The following is a 23,755-nucleotide window of genomic DNA, read 5'->3' on the forward strand; positions in this document are numbered from 1 at the left end:
TTGAAACATCCGGTATAGCGCGGCGTTTCGCGTTCCATTTCTCGTGGCTCGAAGTGTGGATTGAGGTGTCGACAGAAGCCGGTGAAAAAGTCGAGCGAACGAGAGGAAGACGGAAGGAGAAAAGAAGGAAACCTATAGAATGGAGGAAGTTGCAGAAAAGGGCAGTCGTGTAATCTTTCCCGGCGCAACGTATTTCGTGTATATACATACAGTGAAAAACGCCTTCCGACGTTCTTGCTGCAAAGAAAAGAATGGTATTCGCATTACAATACACTTTAACCCGCGTAGAACCGCGTTTCCTGCCGCGAAAGATTACCAAATTTCTTTCCACCGTAGTCCGATGTTTTTCCTTGCTGTTTAGTGTTTCGCATAACAAACGTGTTTTAACAGCTTGCATCGAACCGCGCAATAGAAGTCACAATGGAGAACGCTCAAGCTTCGAACGAGAATTTCCGATCGCATGAGAAATAAGGTTTAGTAGTTTGTTTCGCCCGTTTCTCGCGTGCTACTCGATCATCCAAGCATTTTCGATGCACCGTGTTCTAATTTGTTACGGTGTTTAGGGAATTTACATTGAAATATCGCTGCAATTTGAAGTTCTTATTACTCACGCTTGCATAGACTCGACCAAAAAATAGATGGGAAATTTATGCTAGTGAAAATTACGAGAACGTTAATACGAAATAGTTTTCATGAAACACGTTGGTTTCAACGATGATGCAATGACGATATGGTTGAATAATTAATAAATATTTTCCGTGGATGTGCTCCGATGCGTATACATATTGCATATACAAAGCACCGAAGCATAATGTGGGAATGTAATCTGGTATGAGTAATTCCTCTGTTAATTACTTGAAAATAGAGCGTATAACTTTGTCACATTTCAAATCAAATTACAAAGCCGTGCGATTCTTACTAATTACGGAATTGTGCATTGGAAAAATATAACTTTCGTGCTAGATTTTACACGCCAAAGTCTCGCGTTTAATTTAATAATTTGCAATTCACCAATCATATCGTACGTCCATATTCGAGCACTTCGTGATTAATCTCATCAGAATAGAATCTTTTTTAAGCGGCGAGACAAATTTCTTTGCGGTAGTTGATGCTAATGAGAAAATATATTTTCTAATGCGAAAAAGACATAACGCAGTAAAATGTCTAGGAAAAATTACGAATTGATCGTTCTCCATCGTGTTCCAATAATTTCTAACGTTACGAATTATACGTATAAAATATAATATACATTCTATAACAGGTGTGGACAATAGCTTTAGTTTCTTTTTATATCAATAACAGTATCGATGTTAATTCAGAGAAAATTGAGTAATCGCGAAAAAAGAAAAAATGGATAAAACGGAGATTTAAAAATCGTGTCTGAGCGAAACGAATCGTTACGATATTTGATTATTTTTATTTTCTAGATATTCTTTTATTTAATATCCTGTGTAGAATTGGATGTTAGCCCAGATGATCCGAAAAACAATTTAGGTAGGCCGGATTTATTTCATGCGGGATGTTTCACGTGCAGTATGTTGCACGTTTTTAGTAATATGGGTACGTTTAAACAAACTTTACTTCTCGTTTCGACCTTTTGACAATACTAGAAATTAATCAACGCAGTAAAAATGTGTTTTAATTTGATTTTAACATCTTCTAAAAACGTTAAACGCGCATATTTTGGTTACCCATTGAGCGTTCATTGCACGTACATCGGATAGTTTTACAGAATTTCAATAAAGCTTTAACACATAGTCTACACTATTTCGCTATTATACTTAATTCACGCTAGAAAGACCAAAAGCAACGAATCGGTAAAAACGATTAGTTTCGCTGACAATTATAATTCACAAGTTTTTTACTTCGCATAAACTTTTCATAATATTTCTTAAGATAAATTCTATAAAAATTACGCATTATAAACGTATACGTAACAAGTATTCAACGACAAATTAATAGAGTTGGAAAGTATTAGGTGTAAAGTAGATTGAAGAACAATTATTTGAATTTCACTCTGTAGCTAGTATATATTTATATAAACTTGTTTAGTGACTGACAGGCACAACAGACATTGATTGATAAGAGAAAAAGAGAGTTGATTGGGAAGGTAGAGATCGCACGAACGAAGATTGACTGATTGGCAAGATAGAGTGTAGATTAAATACTGACCATCGAGTCTGTCGTTTGGTAGGTTTATTATGTAGATGGAGATGTCTTGTTTTTAAGTATTGTTCTAATTGATGACGCTCCGGAGATGCTAATTAACCACGCCCTTTGTAAAGATAAACAGAAACTGTCAATTAGCGCTAGATCACTGGAAGGCTACCTTTAAATCTTTATAATTAAATTTTCGTTTACTTGCAAGATCTGCAAGATAATAACGTATAATCATCCACGATTCCCATTTTTCTGATTGAAAAAATTAACAATTCTTACAAATAGACTACCTGTTATGTGATTACAATACAGTATTAAATAAAATAAAATAAAACAGTCTTAATAATCTTATACCGAGATGAGATGATACAAGAAAAATAGGATAATATTTATTTTTCTTAGAATAATATATATAATAATAATAATAATAATATGTTATATACGATATACTTAGTTGCAATACTATACTGATATCTTGTTAACGTTATACTGAAAAACTGCACGTTCCAATTATAATTTCGCTTCTTAGAAGCAGCTAAAACAAGAACGAGTAGAGAGTGAGCGCTCTGTTATTTTAAAGTTATTCAACAACGTTAAAAGAATAACACTGCATCTGTCAATTAAACGTTGTGTGACAATAAAACGTTCTCTAAATTTCTCGAAAGATCGTCAGCCGCTTTATCCTCTCGAAAATAGTGAAAAATATCCAGCAAATCAATGATGGATAGGAGAATCGCATCCAGATTTGTTTCGTCTAGACTGAAAATAACTTACAAGTAGTTCAATTCGATGGCGACCGATCGTTTGACCCCGATTCGAATCAGGCTGGATTCTGTTCTCGAAGAGGAGCATCGTCCGCGTGAATCTATCCTCGGTTCGATGCCTCTTTATTATTACAGAAATAACGCGACTGCCAATTTAGCTGTGTCCATTGTGGTTAGACGATGTTTGCCCACCCATTTCCGCGCTTTTCTCGTTAATTGGATAATATTGAATAATGCAAGACCTCGAAGTAGAAAGCTTACGCCATTTCGCCTCTTCGTTTGTTGCTGATCTGTGATGCGTTCAAGAAATCACGAGTATCTCTGACATCGATATTTGTCAATTTCTAGAGTTTTCTCCTGTCGTTCTTTTCGTGGAAGCAATTTAGAGCTTTACGAGAAAGTTATTTTCCGATACAATGCTACGTTATTGGTTAAAGAGAAATTGTATACGCATTACCTTTTTATTTTATACCGTCGAATTACAATTTTTCAGAAACGAATAAACGAGATTATTTAACGAAGAGACAAATTCAGTTCCTCGTTTCTTCTGCTTTTGTAATTAATTTACATCTCTGCAACAACTTGTACGTTATTCAGGACGAGATGTCGGTATTTGAAAAACGTATTGGTATAAATAATATCTGTGTTTTCTTATCTATGACTCGTTTGAGAAGTTTTACATTATACGATTAAGATTTTGTCACTTAGATATAACAACGCGAATGATGTCGAACTGTGATTAACTTGTTACGCGATAAGACCCCGCGTACTTTTGCTTTGATAATATCCGCATGGAAATCTTAGTATTTGCACGTCTCTGACCTACGATACGTTTAAGAAATCATCTGTATTTTTAATATTTTTAATGTTAGCAAATTACAATTGGAAATTTAAAAAAGATTTATGAGAGTTTCCTTTACGAGATTAGTATTCGAATGTTTACGTCTCTATCTCGCTCTCGTTTCAACGAACAAAGAGACTTTCTGAAACAGACAAGATCTTTAACGTAAAAAGAGTTCACGCATATCAATAGCATCCTTTCATATTTTCCTTAATCTTAAGTAAATTAGATAAATTAGAAGAATATTAAATAGAATTTTTAAATTTAAATATTTTCCGCGTATTTAAAATACCTGCGCCGGTATTACGATTAAAGTTTTCAATCGATGCATTATTCCTTGTGAGAAGCGCACGATTACAAATATCTCTGTCATCTAAACAAGAACAATATGTGTAATGATGTATGGAAGGTTCAAATCAGAGGACAGTCCCAGAAAAGACACAAAACAGATGGTACATGGCGCAGGAGGATTGTAACGCGAGAGATGCCAGTTGTACGACCGATCGCGATGCGAACAATGCAAGGCACGTAGAATCCTCTTTCAAATTTAGTCGTCGGTCGTCAACATGTTCGTTTTGCCGGGCAATCAGAGTTCGGAACTTCCGTGGCCGGTTTAAACAACCAGCGGAGTCTCTTTCACAGCGGCTTCGCGCCGAATAACGTGCATTCTTCCTTCGCGTTCAGAAGACTGCGAAATTCGGCTCGTTTGTCTTCGACGACGTCTGGCATGTCGAAGAAAGGAAGCGGATGTAACGGTGGTTGAAAGCGCTGCTTTCAACGATATCGATCGAAACATCGTCAGGGTATTCGCGGAAATTTGGAACGATGAAATTCGCCACGGTTTTGCGTTACGAGCGAAGCGAAATAAGCTTACGAAGAACACAGAAACGAAACATGATAAGTATATTTCTGTTGTATGTGTCTTTGTAGATTAATTTTATTTCCAATTTATTGTAAGTCGTGTCGTATAAGGATACCTTCTTTCAGTCACAGAGCGTTACAAAAATCGTAAAATCGAAAAATAGAAATTTATCGTGCTTTTCTCGTGTGATATTCGATTAAAATGAATTTCTTTCTATGAACTTTCGATTTTGCGACTATAGAATTTTCTGGTTAAGAAATGAATCGATCTACAGGTTAAACATTTCCGTATACCCCTGTGCTTCGAGCTGCGCGATTCGTTGCATTCTCTTCATTACAAATTCGTAAAGACGTTTACACGGACTGAGGTTAATTTGCGAATGATTGAGAAACGTTATCTCGCAATCACGCTAAGAATCTCAAAGCGTTCACAAACGTCAGGGGGATAACTCGATCTAAGTAAGTACACCAACACGATCGCTCTCTCCGATCATTTCTCTCCTTGCACGGTTGCGAGCTTCGTGAGTTTGCTGTAGCTTTCTTCGCGAATCGCAAACAGTATAGAACTAGTTTCCCGATATTATCGTACGTCAAAAGAAGTATGTGAATAGCATGCGCTGCCTTTCGTAAGAATATTTCGCTTACGATTTCTCCCGAGAAATTACAATACGAGGAAGCTTCGACGAAAGTCCTTTGAAGCTTACCGAATTTCCCGCGAATGCTATTTTGCGTTTCCTTCGGAGAAAAATTCGTCTGTTTTTAGAGAAAAACAAAAATTCGCTTTGTTCTAGCGATTGCAGCTTCTTAGAAAAATAGAGTTACGCCGGACCAAAGTATACATCGGGATACGAATCGTGTAAAATACAATGGTTAAGCAAAATGGAAATAAGAATTATAACAGACGTTTTAACTGAAACGAGAGATACTTGTAACAGCTAATAACGGTATCCCCGTGGATGCGAGCGCATTTGAATTTCAACGACTTTTCCTATCTTGATCTCAGGATTTCGCTATTTGATCGGGCAAAGTAATTTCGTATTCGATGACGACAGCCTTTTGTTAATCGGAGAAAAAGGAAGAGGGGAGGGGATAAGCTCGACACACGGGCCGAAATTAGTTTCCAATGGAACGCTTTTCCTCGTTCGAATATGAAATGGCCAAGAAATACGAAGGTTCGCGGGAATACATTCGGTTAACATGTAGAAATTGGATGAAACTAACTTCCTTTTATCGGATCCCGAGAGAATTACCTTTTACTTGCCTTTTACTTGCCCTCACCTCGCGGGAATGCTCCGAGAGAAAAAGAAACGTCGCGTTCATCAACGCGAAACAGTCCTTCGAACTGCCACGTTACTTCTAATTACCTTCTCGTGGTTACTTTCAACCTTTCCATGACTTTGGCCGCTGTTCGTGTCTACTTTACGTACCGATCGTTAGTCAAGAGCCGGCTGAATTTCCACCCGCTTTGGATATTCAGCATTTTAATATTAGTTTGTCATGAGAAGATTTTAAGATTAATTACCCTTCTACATTTATAATCTGATTTCATTATTCATTATACAAATTTGATTACTGTTTTGATATTTGATTATATTTGATTAGAAATTTGATAAATCGTCTGCGCACGAACGAAGTTCTCTAAACGTCAATTAACAAATTTTAACGCTTTAGATATATCAGCATAGGGAAAGTTGTTTTCTCCAAGCTCGAATTTTATGAATTAATACCAGCCATTAAATTTTATCTCGTCGCCATCACAAAATCTCACGCTTGTAATATAATTTTGTAATATAACGTAAACTTTTCGTAACTCATTAAGCTGAGACTTACGTGTGTAATTATTTCAAACGTGATCATATACAACCCCGTTGTAAAAGCTTCTGTCACGTTCAAGACCTTACCAGCTCCAAAGACGATATTGATAAAATTGTTGTTAAACGCGTTGATCTGAATAGCATTTTCATGCAAACGAGTGCTGAGAAATTCGGGGAAACTTCCTCGATTCTCTTTCAAACGACGGTACGGCTTATAATACGCACCGTAGGTGATCATCGGTGGCGCAACGAATTGAATTTAGGCTTGCGATGAATGCTCATATTCCGCAATTCATCGGCGTTGCTCGATTCTAATAAAAGCCGATGTATAAAATTATGCTTGCAGGATCGCCGGTACGGAATCATTGGTCTACCATTGAAATGCGTTCGAAACGGGCTCTATTCAGAGATAGCATCGATAGTTCAAACCCGATGCATAATTCATGCTACGAAAACAACGCGGTGAACCACACACGTTCGACAAAAGTCGACACCCTTCGCGTTTCCTTTGTCACTTTCGTTCTCATCCTTGACAGAGTGACACGTCTTTCAAACGTTCGCGAATTCTATCTCAACACGAAAAGAGGATATTTCCGTTCCATACGGATGTTGTCCTCGAAAAATGTATATTGTCGATACTTTTAGTTATTACCTTGGAAAGTTACGTTTTATGCTCTAAATCACGTTTCGATAATCGACACTAAGACTGTAAACGAAGTGTCTTCGCTATAAATGGCAATGCTGTTCGAGAGAGAATTGTATTTTTTAAATTATTCACGATATTTCAAGGTACAATGAAAATTTCAACATAACAGTAATTATGCAGACTGTTAAATCTGCGTAATAACTAAACCAACATTATTCGTTTCGTTCGAAACATTTTGGACTTTTCACCGATTTTCAAAAAGTTTATATACCGTCGAATTTATCAGGTTGTTCCCTTTCTCAACTATCTCGCGTTAAAATATTGCATCGAGTATCATATTATTTCTGCGCGATAGAATTTTGATTCTCACTTATCGTATAATTTCGATACGTCCGAGTATGAGCGATACAAAAGCAAAACTTTCAAAGAATTAATTAATCGTTACCACAGATACGATACTATACCGATAGAACACCTACGCAAGTTTCAAAATAGTCACCTAATCCTATGTAAGTACAAAGGATATCTTGACTCGCTGTTCATTTGTCATTGTTGATGTCACCTTGTTAATTTCACCGACGAATTGGCGTGCCTCTTGTTAATCTTTTACTTAAGCATATTTCAAACAAGGATTAGTCGAAGTTACATCTGGAAACTCATCGCCAGCGAAACAGAGAAGCGACGGTGAGATCGTTCGAGGTTCCAAACTTGGAACCGAGCGTTCGCAAGTCCGGAAACTTTCCCGCTTCTTCCTCGGATGGCCATTATTTGTTGCGTTCTTCTCCGCGCTCGCCGTTGACCTGTTATTGTTTCGTTGCGCCAGCACACGGCTAGAACTGCGGTGTTTTCCGGCCACAAACACGATCCTCGGCAGAGTTTTACGGGGTATTTAATTACGCGTCGACGTAATTAAGTTATTGATTAATTTCGCCAGGCGTTCTTACCAACAGAGGAAGAGAGAGAGAGAGAGAGAGAAAGAGAGAGTAAATCGAGCCGTGGATAAATGCGCCTTGAGAACGCAACCGGAGTTACTTAATCGCTTGGTGGCGAGCAAATTTCCGAGCACGACTCGTTACGAATGAAGCCAATTTTTCATTTACTATGAAAACTACGCCGCGTACATCTTTTTATAGCGAAATATTTTGTCCTAGTTACGATAACCAACGCCTGGGATTAATAGAGTTAATAGATGTTAAGAGGAATAGAATTTTAGACAAATGAAAAAATTGGTGAGAGATAATAGAGTCTTTATATTGGTAATCATTCGATTTAATGGTAATTGATTTGATTTTGGTATCAAATACAGGAATAGTTATTATAGTGGTTAAGGTTGATTTAACTGATTAATAGGTAGAGATATTAGAAATGAGAATCTCTCTTCCTTTACTCTCCTATATAAAAAAAAAAAAAAAAAATAAATAAAATAAAAGACGCGACCTATACGTAATACGTATATCGTGTTCCTTTCCTGTATATCTTCAAATATATAATTGTAAATAATTCTTCGTTTAGTATTTTACTTCATATAGTATTTTTTGTTTAGTTATGAATAGACTGCGGCTATTTATTATAGGAAATTAGGATGTGTATAATATTCAAAAATATATAAAACATGCAAAACGTAAGTACTCGTAAGATTCAGTAGGTAAAACCAATCTCTGTGTAGTTAATTTTTCTTTTATTATAGATATTCATAGACATATGAATTTGCATAAACGTTCGCAGTCTAAATATAAGGAAACTCTGCATTCTTCGAATATTTCTTTGTATTGCCTAGAATGATGCCAGAGATACAAAATATTTCGATACCGAAAGATACTTGAAATATCGAGCTATCGACTCTGAATATTCATTTTTCCATCGTTCGATGCGACACGAGATGTATTTCTTTGTACCTTTCTCGTGCAGGCAACACGTTCCTATGGAGGGCGATCTGTGAACGGCTACGTAAAGATTTTTGATCGCACAGCTCTGAATTCGTACGAACGTCACACGCAACGTTTTCAATTCGACTTAACATGTTCCAGAGAGAAATTGAAAGCTCGAGGAATATTCGTCCACTCAGAATGTTTCGTGTTATCCGATAGACCCAAGCTGGTTCTTTGGCAAACGTTTAGAGCAGTTGCTATCATTTCGTCGATTTTAAGCCGTCTGAAAAATATTCGCGAAATGATCGTTGATAAAATACAGCTACGCGTACTTGTAATACTTATCCGACAAAATGGAAAGGCAAAATAATGATTAACAAAAAACTAGCGAGGGATAAATACGAAATTAGAAAAATGAATATAAAATAAAATGACAAAATGCTCCCATCTCTTGCAAATAGCTGACGTAAAAATCGATTAGGAATAAAGTATATCACCGTAGTGTAACAGAGTTTGTCATGTTGCTAATCGTTGCTACGATTATTACATAAAAATTAAATTGTCACGAGAAAATAAATCAATTATTAAGAAAGAGTAATTCATTACCGTAATGTATGTTACCGTCGCAAAATATAAATATCCATTTGAACATTTAACCTGTGAAATTACTTACATAACTATAGTATGTAATATTGCAGTATCCTTACTACAATTAATTTATTTACAATAAATGGATTAAACAGATGTTGGTTAAACAGTAAACGATGGTTGTTTAACGTGAACTATATACAATAACGTACTATAATTTAGACAACTAAATAGTTAATTTGCAACATCTCTTATGGTCTCTCTTACGCGGACCACACTCTCTAGACAACAATAGCAACGCTATCTCCCTGACTTCTCGATTCACATTCTCTGGCTTCTCAACTCACGCTCTCTGATTTCTCAACTACTACTCTTTGACTTCTCCAGTAACACTGCCCGTTAATTCGTCTTTCTCCCTTAGCATCCCTTTGTCTTTCGTCTTAGCTCCACCTCGCACGTGTTCCGCAACCACTCACGGCCAGGGTCACGTAGGTCTTTTCCGCGTAATTATTCGATCGAAGGACCAACGATATATCGTCGGACCTGTCGGCACTTTGGCTTTCTCGCCACATTGTTTATAGTTCGCCCGATATCTTTTAGGCCTTTTGTCCACGATACTACAATATGAGTCTTCGTTAGAAAAGTCGATAAGAAGAAGATGGAAACATACGAATTTATATAATTGTTCGTTGATTTCTGCGAACATACTGCTTGAATTTTCATAATACGCTATACACGTACAATGGATGGATAACATTAGAAAGCGTTAAAGATCGTTTGGCGGTTTTTTGCATCGTATAGTCGTTTCACGGTTACTGGTAATCGAGCGGGCAATATCGTGGCCGCTCTCAAAGAATCATTAAAGTCTGTTGACATCTAGCCAATGTGAGTGGGTATTAAAATTCTTATGCACGCATTTACGAGCAACGTTGATAGCTGGCAGATCGCGATGGCAAACTCCGTCGCGTTGCTGCCCTCACGGTATAAGGGCTATAAACATTTTACGTTGGTTAAAACTCGGATACCAGCGACGCTTTCAATTCCATTCTTATTTGCTCCCTTAACTACTCTCACGATGAAATCTTTCAATGATTTTGATCCAGCCATGAACATTTTCGATACCCATATTTTTCAAATACAACGAAAATAACGTAATTGGCTCTAGAACCAATTAGTTGGAAATTGAAACTGGTTCTAGAGCCTTGTTCATCGTAGTGTCAGTTTATAAACAAAAAAAAAAAACATTTAAAAAATATACTTGTCGCATTGAGTAACCTCCTCCTTTAAGAAATCGGTTAGAAGCTCATAAAACTATAGTTAAAGTTTACAACTTTTTAATATACGAAACGGATTTTATTTATTAAACGCGGTAATAATTAATATAAAATAGCAAAGATAAGACTCGAGAATTTAAACGTAATAGTCGACTTAACGTTGAAACAAAAGATTTTCTTTTTTCGATTTTGACCCATTGGATTGTTCCTCCGAATCGATTGTTTAAATATTACCGTAATTGCAAAGCGTATGCTTGCATTAACGCTAAAACTATCGATAGTTAACACGAAACTATTTCTATCAAACACAGTCAAACTGACTGGCTTTTAAAAATTACATAATAATAGAATGTTTTTATATTTGCTGATTTATTACTTTCTTCCATGTTATGTAGTAGATTTCTGGTATTGTTAATCCATCTGGGAGCCCTAAACGAGGATTGACACATCTATAAAATTGTAGAACCAGTCATTTTAACTGCTGTGGTATTTCTAACGTTAGCATCTAGCGATCTAGCGATCGATCCGGAATTTTCCTGATAACTGATATCGTCGTATCGAATGATACGCGGTAAAAATTAAAAAAACGCGTGAGAAGTTGTAGAAAACGAGGAAACTGGTTAATCGAGGCTCGATAAACAGATTGCAGGACCCTTTTACACTTTGACAAGTACCAGTCATTTTGATTGGTATTGGTATAAGTAGCTTTGATACAAAATTATTTTGATTTTGAATAAAAAAAAAAAAAAAAAAAAACAAAATAAAATTCATTATATTATTCTTTTAGTTATCGTTGCGAAAGTCGTTGCATCGTTGTGAGAAAAAATATAACATGAAGTTGGAATTTTAAAATAAAATTGTAAGACCAGCTAATTTGATTGGTGTGATAGTTCTAGTGTTAAATATTTTTTAATTTCTATGTACCATTTCAGACCTGTTTCCACCAATTTAATCACGATAATTGTATCTCATCATGATGTTAATAAAATTTTAAAATATTTTGTATAACAAGTATAGTATATTATATAATGTAATATATTCATAGAAAGTTTGTATAAGCGTTCACTTTAGCGAACAACTATGTAATACTATAATCTTATCACAGTAGATAATAAAGCGTAAAAGCGGGAAAGTCCAGTAAATTTTTATCGAGTTTCAAAAATAGAACTAAAGCTTGTTTCGGTATTCCGCGTGAAATATAAAATCTGAATGGCTATAAAAGGTTACTATCTCTTCACAGTACCAAAGATTGTTCGGAAAGCGCAATAGGGAATTGTCGAATGTACTTTTCCACTGTACTTACAGTTAAACAATTTGGCAAGTTAGGAACGTTCAAATTATCTTATTGAAAAAGTCGCTTAAATCATCAGATTAAAAAAATGTACATGTTAAATTTTGCGTGCATATTCTTCCTATTTACCAACGATCGACACTCCAAGTAACGATACTGCGAATTTTAACGATTGGTTATACTTTACACGATTTTGTTGTATCGATATTACAAAATATTTATATTATATACATTTATTTTATGTACTTTTAATACATATTTTTGCACCGTCGTTGTACAATGAAATTTCAATTTTCAAGTTTAATTCATAATTACATAATTCTAGGCTAAAGCCATAACAACGAACTGTGGGAAAATAGTTCGCCAAAGTCTATTTCGTACTATCACATAATCGATAACAACATCTAATAATTCCAGTTCGCAAGGGAATTCTTGAAAGAACGAGAAGCTGAATGTAAGGAAATCACTCGAAGTAAAGCGATTCCATCGTAGAAACGCGTGGAAAACTGAGCGAAGATTTAGGGAAAGAAATATCAGGTTTAACAGAAGAGTTTTATCAGGGTTCGTTTGGCCGAATTCCAACAACGGAACGGTAACAGTAACAACCGTAATTCCTTCTGTCGCGTATCCCCGTTCGTTCATCGACCATTCTGTCTCAGCAGGTACGAATCCGGTCACATAAATTTCTGCGTGAACGATACGAGGGCGTAGTGACGTAGGGCGTGGACAGATTGCGGTGGAAATCGGATGAGAGAAGAAGAAGAAGAAGCGGAGAGATCGATAACGGATCGGTTCGATCCGATAGCCGTCCTTTTTCTCGGTTAACGCCGTGAAACTCGATTTTCTTTCCAGCTGATCTTCCTACTAAGGAAGCGTTGTAAAATGACACGCAACAGGTGTTTAATAAAGTCACAGAGCCGCGATATTATGTATTATTCGCACGCCATCGACGGGATAACGCGCAAATCATGCTCGTTGTTACATACTTGTGTATTGGAAATCGCATCCGAGTGGAGGATTTTTTTAAGGATCAGGAAAAATCTCGGATTGAAAATTATTGCGGTACAAGTCAAGATTCTTGGAATTTGGATTTAGTCACGTATTTCGCGCATTTTTTTTTTTTTTTTAACCTATCGTTTCGTTAGTTTCGCATAATTAATTTCGTTATAATTTTATCCTCCGCTGAGATTCGTTCTCGCGACTGAACAATATAATGAATTTTATATTATTATATTTTACCGAATAATATAATGAATTTTTTCAATAATTTTAGAACACCACGTTATGAAAGACAGTGGCGAATTGACTTACAGCACGAAATTCGAGTCAATAGTCTTTCATTTCAATTATTGTCCTTTCATCTTTTTGCGAAGCTATGCTCATTGCTGATAATCACTTTTAGTACTTTTCTGGAACAAACTCTACTCTAGGAGATCTTCTTGTACAAAAATTAGTGATACATCGACCTTAATAAATAAATAAATAATGTAATAAATAGTAGTCTGATTTACGTGTTACTCTTCTTTGTACTCTTACGTCGTGTAGTTCGATACAGGTTCTCTGTTTCAAAATCGGATAATCTATGATTCATTCGCTTATAAGTTTTGATTTCTTTGTTTCGCCTCCCCAGGTATATTTATAGGTGTGTTTGTGTTCGTAAAATCCATTTGTTATTCTTAGTTCGTTAAGCATACAGATGTCTATTAACGACTTGCCATTGTCATTTATTTTGTTATTGTTATCATGAAATGGACCGGAAGTTTATCACCGTCTTTTCTACCTGTGTGGCTATATAAGCAACCTAAAATTATGACATCTCTGGTATATACAATGTATATTAATTCTTTATCCAATTTCTCAAAGAATTCTTCTCGCAAGTCTTTCCTACGCTCTTACGTTCCACATCACCCTCTTGACGAAGTTAAATTGTTCTGTTCAGAGAATTTAATTAATCGTTACGTTAATAATACCTGTCACGTACCTGTATGATTTATTTCTAACAATCGTATGGCCCGTGAATATTTTAAACTTGTAATAATTATACAACCTGTAAGCATTTTTTAAGCGAAGAAGATCAAGGATGGCAAAAAGAGAATAATAAGACTTAATAAAATAATAAAATAATAATAAGTTTTCTCGGATATTCAGAAGCGGCAAATGGAATATTTTACCTGAGAAAATGTAAATGTGTTAATGCGAGTACAGATTTTAAATAATATTCTTCCAAATCTTTTTAGTTTCGTTATTACAACATTCAGGGACAATAATGCAACACGATGTGATCGTTGTCCAAATATTTATTTTTATTTCGTAGAGCGTAACATTTTCCAATTCTAAGTGTATAAGTATCGTTACAATTATCTCATTTACTTTTCAAGTTTATTATAGACAGAAAAACGACGGTCTAATGATGCGGGAATATTATCAGTGGAATAATTCACTTTACTCTGTCCCGCACAATCCGCTAATCGGTGTATTACGCTCGACAACGCGAGATCTTATCGCGTTAATCGCAATCGTGATTATTCGTACAATTCAATTACAATTTGATAATATATTGACCGTTTGGATGTAATTTTTTTACGCGTTAAATACTTCGTGCTGTTCGATCGTTAAACGCGACAGATACATATCACTTACGTAACATATTTGTACTTATTCATATTTGTATTTTTAATAACTCGTTACGCTTCGTTCCAGTATTTTCAGTGAACATCGCAGTTCACTTTTACAGAGCAGATCCTGAAGTTGCTTTAGTTGAAATCGTGTCTGTCCTGAAGAAGCGAACTGTAACGTCCACGAAACACGGGAACAAAGTACAACGCGCTATTAAGAACGCGATGAAATTCGGCAAACCACAAATGCATCATCGAATAAGCTTAAAGTCTAAAATTTACATATCACATAAGTCTACGAGTAAGTACGGACAGCGGACAAACAGTTTTTACGTTTTACCATGGGAGGAGGGAAAACAACACTGAGAATACAAGAGATATGACTGAGTAACTGACTAAACTAGCACCGGACGAAATCAGAATGACGGCTGCATGTCCAGGAAGTTCGATTTTCGAGTCATCAACCAAGGTGCTGAAAAATAAATTATTGTTATGTCACTAGTGCTGAATTCGATGATTGAAAAGAAATTAATATACAGCGTAAATAGCGGTCTGAAACGTGTAATTAATGCCACAGATGCCCTCGTTAAATTGACTTACTAACGTAATGAATAATTAGTCATTCAAATGGTAAAGTATAATAAACACGTGCGATAAATATCCCGTAATTTCTATATACATTTACAGACACATTCAAAATTTATCGACATAACAACGATAGGTGTGTCCCATTGTCATATTAATGAAATTTCAAAATGCTTCGTATGACACACATAATATATTTATAAAAAGTTTCTATAAATTCTCGAATATTTTTACGAGCCACTATATGTATGTCCTGCTACTTACGTTCGTCGAGAATGTTCTGTTTCTACGGACATAAACCATGCTTATACTTTATTAAAATTATATCGATCGATTAGACTTTGTTCAAAATGATCTTAATGATCGATTAGAATATACAAGCAGAATTCGATTCGAATAATTGTTTTCACTTACCCTGACGCTTTATCGAAGTTCGTGCTACCGAGTTGTACCTTAGTTGGCTTTTCGTTCACCCTGATTGAGCCCAATTGCGACAAGTTCACCGAAGTTCTGTTTTTCGAAATATTGATCAAAAGCGATACAGTTTCTGTTTCGCTTTCTCGCATAACAGCGAGCACAGATTTTGATAAATCTTTCGTTACGAGAGAACCATGTTTCAGCGTATTGCTCTTTCGTAATTCGATTAATTTAGTGTAAAGCTGATAGGTAGAAGTCTTCTCGTTCTTCTCTTTCTGCAAATTGACGTCTTTGTAGTTATCGTTGACGGGTAGCCATGTCACTGTGGCGTTACTGAAACCTACGAATAGAATTTGAGCTTAACGTAGGTATATAACAGTTGGTAAATATATCTAATGGTTTGATCTAAGCTTCCTGCATTAAAGTATTTGCTACGCTATATATTGTTTCACTCATAAATCTTATTGTAAATAAATAATAAGTTTGACAAATGATATGAAATAAAAATGAACTAGTCGATTCTTAACAGAAAATGTCACTGCGATGTAACATTGAAATAATTAAGCAGTTATACATATATGTAATTTCCGCCGATTTGTTTACGAACTTATCTAGAAGCGAAAAGGATTGACTGTTAAAATAAAAATGCAGCTGCATGTTCCAGTAATTTAAATAAATCAACAAAACTCAATTCAAAACCTATTATAAATTCACAGTCTACTAACATTTGCGGTAATAAAACATTCTGCATTTATGAATATGAGGCCATTGAATACGAAAGCTATACCTCTCTTTCTCTTGAAATAGATACAATTTAAATATTGGAGTTACCCTTCAATTGTTATTGAACTGTAGAAAGGAATTTCAAATTCACCGCTAATCCTACAAAACTAAAAATTCTCCTAGCAATAAACGGAAGTAAAAGGTAGTAGATAAAAGAAGTTGTATCACTTCGTTCCTAAATAGTTTTTAAACAAAACAAGATCAAACACACACACACATATATATAGTAGTACATCTTATATCCATTAAATTTTATCATGGAACGTTTCGTGTCTCAAGAGTGTGTTATCGTAATAAAAACTTGTTATCAAAATCAGTGAGAAAGTGGTACTGAGCTTGATCGAGTTTCTCGTCCGCTTGATTTAACAATTCTAGATTTTTTCTATGAAAGTATTCAAAGTGGAGGTCTGTGAAAATAAATCCAGCACAATTAAAACAAGTTGAGGGACAACATCCCCCAGGAAATTGAACGAACAACACAAGGAATATGTGAAAATATTCTGGAAAATGTAAATGAGAAAAACACATTTGATCTTGATATAATACTTTGCACGTAAGTACAATGATCCCATGATAAAATACTGATAAAAGATATATTAGATATAAGTTCCATAAAATGTTTAACTTTTTATCAAAATTGTATTTATGTAGAAATATCTTACTGCTTTATACTATACCGATCGTACTTATACTATTTGTAAGTGAAATATATATAAGATATGTTTTACCATCGTTTTTAAATAATTTTTAAACGAAGGAAGATACATATAAATACATATCTCATCCTATCTTCTTTACATTATCACAATACCATAGACTAAAATGATATTAATTGGTATTATTATTGGTATAATATTATTGGTATTTACCTGCATTGGTAGTGTTATCCCATTGGAATGGTGATCGGCAGCCATCGCGAACGTCGTATTTCGTAGGGCCAGGTATATCCACCATGCCGATTTCTTCTCCATAGTACGTAACCGCAACTCCGGGCAAAATCATCTCCAGCATTATCATTTGTTCCGTCCTATTGGGATAACGCGAGCCAAGACGAACTTGATCGTGGTTTCCCATCTATAGAAATATAATTACGTAAATATACTTTCAATGGAATAGACTCGCGCACTAAATCCAACCAGATGTTTAACATTCGGCATTTCTTGAATATTCTTTATTCTATGATATTTATCTTCGATCCCTTAAAGTTATACACACTCATCAGTGAAAAGAGTCAGTTTCATTTCCGATTAGACACGACAAAAATTGTACGTAATTGATATTCTTTTATCAGTAATTAATTCGAAAGTATTACATAGTCGAAGGGATTTTGTTAAAATGAAAAATTTAAGCGAACGTTCAGGATTCTAATCGCCTTCTTATCCCTAAATTAACAGAGCAGATTTTCCTTATTCCCCAACGAATCAGAATTTCTCATTTTCCGTCTTATTCGTTAGAAACAAGACGCATATTCAACGTTATTCGAGACTCTTGTGTGACTTGATTAAAAACTTACGTACCACCCAATTTGCTACGCCACCCTCCGGCATTGACTTTATCCAACTATCTATAACGTTCTTCAACTGAGTAGCGTTGGAATTTGCATCGGCGTCCGTTATAAATCTGAAATTGAATGGGATCTGCGAGCCGTAGTTGTAATACTTGATCATGTTCGATAAAGAAGCATACGCCTCCGTCAGAAGCACCTGTAACATTAAATGTTAACGTGGAGACAGGCTACTTGAGTAATAAGGTTTCTGCGATAGGATTAAATTTGGATTAATGGTTCTAAATATTGAAAATTTTATCCGTGAGGTGTTCTGCGCTTTCTATATTCTGTTGAAGTTAAAAAGGTTCAAGATTGAATATTATCGAAATCTCGATACCAGCGAAGCTATCGAATTTCATTGACATATTCAAAGATTAAACCTCGAAAGATTAAAACCCGAAAGAAGAAACTAAAATATTAAATATTACGAATTGGCAAAATTTAAATAGAACATAGTCCTTAAGACAGGTAAAATTATTCAAAAATATATTTGCTTTCTCTTACTATCTCCTCACGATTATTTTTGTCCGCATATTCGTCCACGAACTTTCGCCAGCTCTGTACTAAATCATAAGTTTCATTCAGGTCCTTTGTATAGATGTGATTGTAATAGACGTAATTAGTTTTATTGAAGCTGGGATCCACGTTATCAACCGTTGGTTCGTCTTTGGATAAATCATTCACCTCAAACAAGTAAGGTACAGCGTCTACGCGGAACCCGTCAATTCCTTTGTCCAACCAAAATTTTATTATATCCTGCAAAAATAAGACAACCATACACGTTTCGTTTAGAAATAATTTTTAAATCTAAAGATATAAAAATACGTTTATCACAATAGCGCGATCGCATCGTTCTTGCTATAATCTAGCAGATACTAATGGCCAACGTGGAAGATTCACGATTTTTCATGAAAACTATGTTGGATAAAATAACGTAATGATCTTTCTCAATTTCTAAATCTGTGCGTAAAAATCAGCCCATCGATCGTCTATATCGATGCCTATCGAAAAAGTTTTTTTTTTTTTATCTTACTTTTCTCTAGCTTTACTTTCTTTCTATAGACTATAGGATATCGTAAAACATAGAATAGCAGAACCGAGAGCTCCGAACAAAAACGGTAGTCAGAATGGAAAGGAATTCGCGATCTCGTCGAATCAATTTGAATTATATTAATGTAATCGATCGAACTATACCTTCATCTCTTGCTGCACGGCCGTGTTTCTGTAGTCCAAGTCTGGCTGTGACTTGTAGAATTGATGAAAATAGAATTGCTTCCTTTCCTCGTTATACGTCCATGCTGATCCATTGAACACGCTGACCCAGTTGTTAGGTGGTGTAGATGGGTTTTTTCCATTGGCCCATATATAGTAATTCGCATATTTTTTTGTGTTATTGATGCTTTCTTTGAACCAGGAATGCAGTTCAGACGTGTGATTAGGAACAAGATCTAAAATAACCTGAAAAATAAGAAGAAAATTATCCGTATCTTTTACGATTACTAGCGATTTTCTAAGTCCCTGTGAATATATCAAATCGACGGATGGATCGTTTATGTTGGAAAAGCTAAAAATCGTGAAGTACCAACTATGATAACTATAACGGTGCACTGTCTTATGTCACGCCTATTATATTGTACTGTTATATTTTATTATGTTATTTATTATGTATTATATTATATATATTATTTACCAAACTAATTTTGAATTATTTACATGGATAAAGCGCGGCACGAATCGGTAACCGCGATATTTGAGCGAGTGCTGATAATTCAACAAACTCGGCTATCAAAGAAACGCTTATTAGCATTGAGACAATTGCTATTCATTGATATTATTTAATATTTTATCTCACCGCTATGATAACAGGTATTTTCAGATTTTTTTCAACATAATTTCTATGGTAATATTATTGCTTTATTGTATTATGGTAAATGTTTATTATTTTCGCGTTGAAAATACACTGATACGCATCGCAATTCGATGTTATACAAACAAGTAACAAATTACAATTGTTAAGATAACTTGTCTTTAAAACAAACTCTCGTTCTACACGTTCTTCACGCGTGTTGTTTACTTGCTTAACACGATTCAACGATATCGTACGATTCGATTAAGATCAACGATCAAATGTAACTCATTTATCGTCATTCGCAAAATTCCATTTCGCTTTACCTTTAAACCAATTTTATGAGCCTCTGCCACAAGATCCTCGAGATCTTTCATGACACCGAAGACTGGATCGACGTCTCTAAAGTCTGATATGTCATATCCGAAATCGTCCATAGGGCTTTTATAGATCGGTGACAGCCAGATCGCTGTTACTCCAGTAGAATTGAAATGCTGAAGTTTGCTGATAATACCTGTCAGAAAACCAAGTACAATTTTTTATCAATTCCAACGATTATAGGAGTACAAATAGAGGATATTCTGTCGAACGACAGTGGTAATCGATCAGGATGAACTTTGATGGATATCACGGAATGGGATGCATTTAATTATATTGATTAATTACATTAATGTTAATTAATTAAATGGAATATTAACATAGAAACTACGTTAATATCATTCGGTCTTCGAGTTTATCAGACTATACCGTTCTAACATAAAAGTCATATACTCGTTCAGTGATATAAAAGTCAGAAAATGGACTAATGATATTTTTCTCCTGTAGTATTCAATTAATATCAATTACATCTTACCAACAATATCTACTAATTCTAAATATATATGCATGACTGTTTGATCAATGTAAGATCAAAGGTCAAAATTAAATTAAAGAACTTCATTTGAAATATATTTTATATATTGGCAATAATTTAGAAGCGTGGAAATATTTATGAACGGTAATGCATGTGCAAGCAATATTTCGATTAATGTTACGGATAATATGATAAAAAAATAACATTGTAAAATTCCTTCGTTCGATAGGCAGAATCGTATGAAATCTTTTACCCTTTTTTTTTTTTTTTTTATCGTATGATTAAATAAAATTGTGAGATATGAGATATCAATGGATGCTTATATACGGCTACTTGAAAAACGTCATCTTATCTATAAAAATATATTTATGAAATCGATAATACTATGGATACTAATACAATAACCTGTAGACCAAAGACGAGCGATCGGTACATACGTATAGGGAAAATTTCTTCGAAATGTTGACCTTGAGATTACATTTTTCAAGCTTATCAAAATTGATAAGATGTACGCTATTCTAAACAATCACCATTGAATAGTTCGTCTATCTTAGCGTCGATTATCAATTGTATATGCATACGTGTTAAAGGAGGAGCTACGTTATAATAATACCATTTACTAAATTTACTATGTTAGTATTTTATTATTAATCATATCGATGTAATTTGTTAAGATTCCGGGTATCGTTTTAATATTTAAAAAGACACATCCAAGCATAATTTATTAATGTCGTAATCGATGTTGTTACAGGTAAGTGAAAGACGCAAATAATCGTGGCGTCATACGGCAAAGTAAGTAAGAATTTAATGTAATCTTAGAACTCATTAACGTGTTCTCATCTGTATATAAAATTAGAAACGAACCGATACTTCTGTGTCGTTCGTAGTATGCCGTGAAATCTATCAAATATTATACTCGAAAAATCGAAATTGTAGTATAACAAGAAATTGTAGTATACTAGAACAAAATAAATTGCCTTAAAACGAATAAATTTCGACTATAGTTAACAGACATTTCTGAATAAAATTTGCTACACTTTATTTTACGTCTTGTCCGTGAGCATGATTTATCATTAAACGTGGCACAATTATCGTCGTGTGAATCTCTGAAAATTTGCAATCTAAATATCGATATTAAATATATAAATACTGGAGAGTTAGATATTTCACTAATAGATATTAAATATTTGTAAAAAGATGAAAATGGGAAAAATGCCAACTACAGTCTGAAACGCGATTATTTAAATTAATTCGTTTTTTAAATAAATAATCATCGATCCTATCGCTATCTCATTAGTCCACCGTCGTAGGAGACATTTTCTAGGATTCGACACATCCTTTTAATTACCATCGAGCATTCGAAGACCGCGCGTTACATCACGTACATCAAAGAAAGGAAGTACGATGCTAGAAGCACAATTAAATATTACGGAACTGTTTTTATCTTTTGTTATCGTACGCCATGCTACTCCTGCGAAACGTGTACAGAATTAAAGAATTAAAAGTAAAGGATGTTACTTGAAAAAATACACAAGGATGTTTGCAGACTATTCTTTCGTTTATCTAATAAGAAAAAACTGTTCAACGTATAAATCTCCTAAATATGTTAACGCTTACTACTGGCTTATTCCTATTTCCTTCGTTATTATAGAAAATCACTGTTACTTTTTACTGTTAACTGGGAATAACCGCTGATATCATAGTAATTAGGCAAGGAATTGAAACCTTGGATTGGTTCCAAGTTTGCCAACACTGTACACGAGATGCCCAAGTGTTTTATGCATCACTTAAGATATCGTTAACCACTAACGATACTACCTTTAGACACTATAATTAATTTCAATATTAATTGTACGATCGGACGAATCATTAATTTATTTGTTGATTAATTAAGCGGAACTAACACGAACCATTAACAAAATCATCATCACTATTTATATCAAGAATTCATAATGTAGATTTATACAGTCTTTCGATCTCTCTGTTGGTTTCCCCCGACAATTTTTCAAAGGAACACGATTTACACCTGTCAGCTTCGGCAATTGTAGTTTGCAATTATGACGATACAATCCTTAAGAATCACGTTATTACACTTCGCTAGATGTACATGTCGCGTTACGAAACTTCCTTCCACGAACGCTTGAATCGCGATCTTTAAACGACCATGTTTTACAATAGTTTATTACTTTTTTTAAGTAGTTTACAGTATCGTACACTTAAATAGATTCTCTATGGCTTAGACGTTTCAATTTTAGCCTTATTTGCCAGCTTGAAATCTTCTCCGAGCCTAATTCTTATTCCCTGGCCATACTGTGTAGATATGGTGTGAGTAAAGTTAAATTAAAGATGTGACAAGAAACGCGAAATGTTAGTTGTCCAAGCACAGAGTAAAACGATCACGAGAGAACGAATGAAACATTACAAGAAAGAAATCTATAGGAAGACTAATAAATAAGATCGTATAAAATTTTCAGAATATTTCACACACCACTGCGTCCGTATCCAAATTTTTCCACCGGTTAGCGTATATTTCTCATTAATTATCATTAATAATTAAATCGCGAATTTGTTCAAATTACATCTTATTTATTCTAGCTTTTGTGAATCGCGATCGTTTCACATTTGTTTCGTCTCGATATTCTTTAAACTGTCTCAAACGATGCAACGAACGGTTCGCGTGTCACGAAACGTTACCAGATACTTGAACATCCTAATGTTTCCTACGGATTTCCTACCTTTCAAGTCTCCAATGCCATTGTTGTCCGAATCCTTGAAACTGCGAGGATATACTTGATAGAAAACCGCATTCTTCCACCAACCTTTGTTCTTGATCTCGGCGGCGGCCAGGCCGACCGCAACGAGAAGCACGATCACCACGAAGCTGATGTTCTTCATGATTTGAATGATGCGGCGCGCAATCACTCGGCTTCTTATATGCCAAATTCGATGGTAAAAAAGAGCAGCGTGTCGCGTGTCCTTATCAACAGAGCATTGAGAAAAGTC

At 34.9% G+C, this 23,755-nt stretch overlaps 2 protein-coding genes across 3 annotated transcripts in view; one reads left to right on the plus strand and one right to left on the minus strand.

Annotated features, from left to right (window-relative positions):
* The window catches only part of LOC139998290 (dual specificity calcium/calmodulin-dependent 3',5'-cyclic nucleotide phosphodiesterase 1), a 99,130-nt gene that overhangs the window by 18,132 nt on the left and 57,243 nt on the right, over positions 1-23,755 (plus strand). The gene's annotated exons all lie outside the window — the stretch shown is intronic.
* On the minus strand, positions 14,389-23,669 carry Aglu2 (alpha glucosidase 2). The gene is made up of 8 exons (XM_072022886.1): positions 23,488-23,669; positions 20,226-20,413; positions 19,248-19,511; positions 18,558-18,809; positions 18,025-18,210; positions 17,377-17,581; positions 15,722-16,064; positions 14,389-15,194 (listed from the first exon to the last, which is right to left on the minus strand). The coding sequence occupies exons 1-8, from the start codon at positions 23,645-23,647 to the stop codon at positions 15,059-15,061; spliced, it is 1,734 nt and encodes a 577-aa protein (XP_071878987.1). The 5' UTR covers positions 23,648-23,669; the 3' UTR covers positions 14,389-15,058.

This window comes from Bombus fervidus, chromosome 1, assembly GCF_041682495.2.
Source record: "Bombus fervidus isolate BK054 chromosome 1, iyBomFerv1, whole genome shotgun sequence".
Classification (NCBI taxonomy): domain Eukaryota; kingdom Metazoa; phylum Arthropoda; class Insecta; order Hymenoptera; family Apidae; genus Bombus; species Bombus fervidus.

Bases quoted from the DNA above. Each gene is read 5' to 3' on its own strand.
- Aglu2 (XM_072022886.1), bottom strand. From the start codon at position 23,647: ATGAAGAACATCAGCTTCGTGGTGATCGTGCTTCTCGTTGCGGTCGGC. The intron at 20,414-23,487 runs GTAGGAAATCCG...GTTTTCTGACAG, and splicing joins TGGCATTGGAGACTTGAAAG to GTATTATCAGCAAACTTCAG. The intron at 17,582-18,024 runs GTACGTAAGTTT...ATATTTCTATAG, and splicing joins GTGGCGTAGCAAATTGGGTG to ATGGGAAACCACGATCAAGT.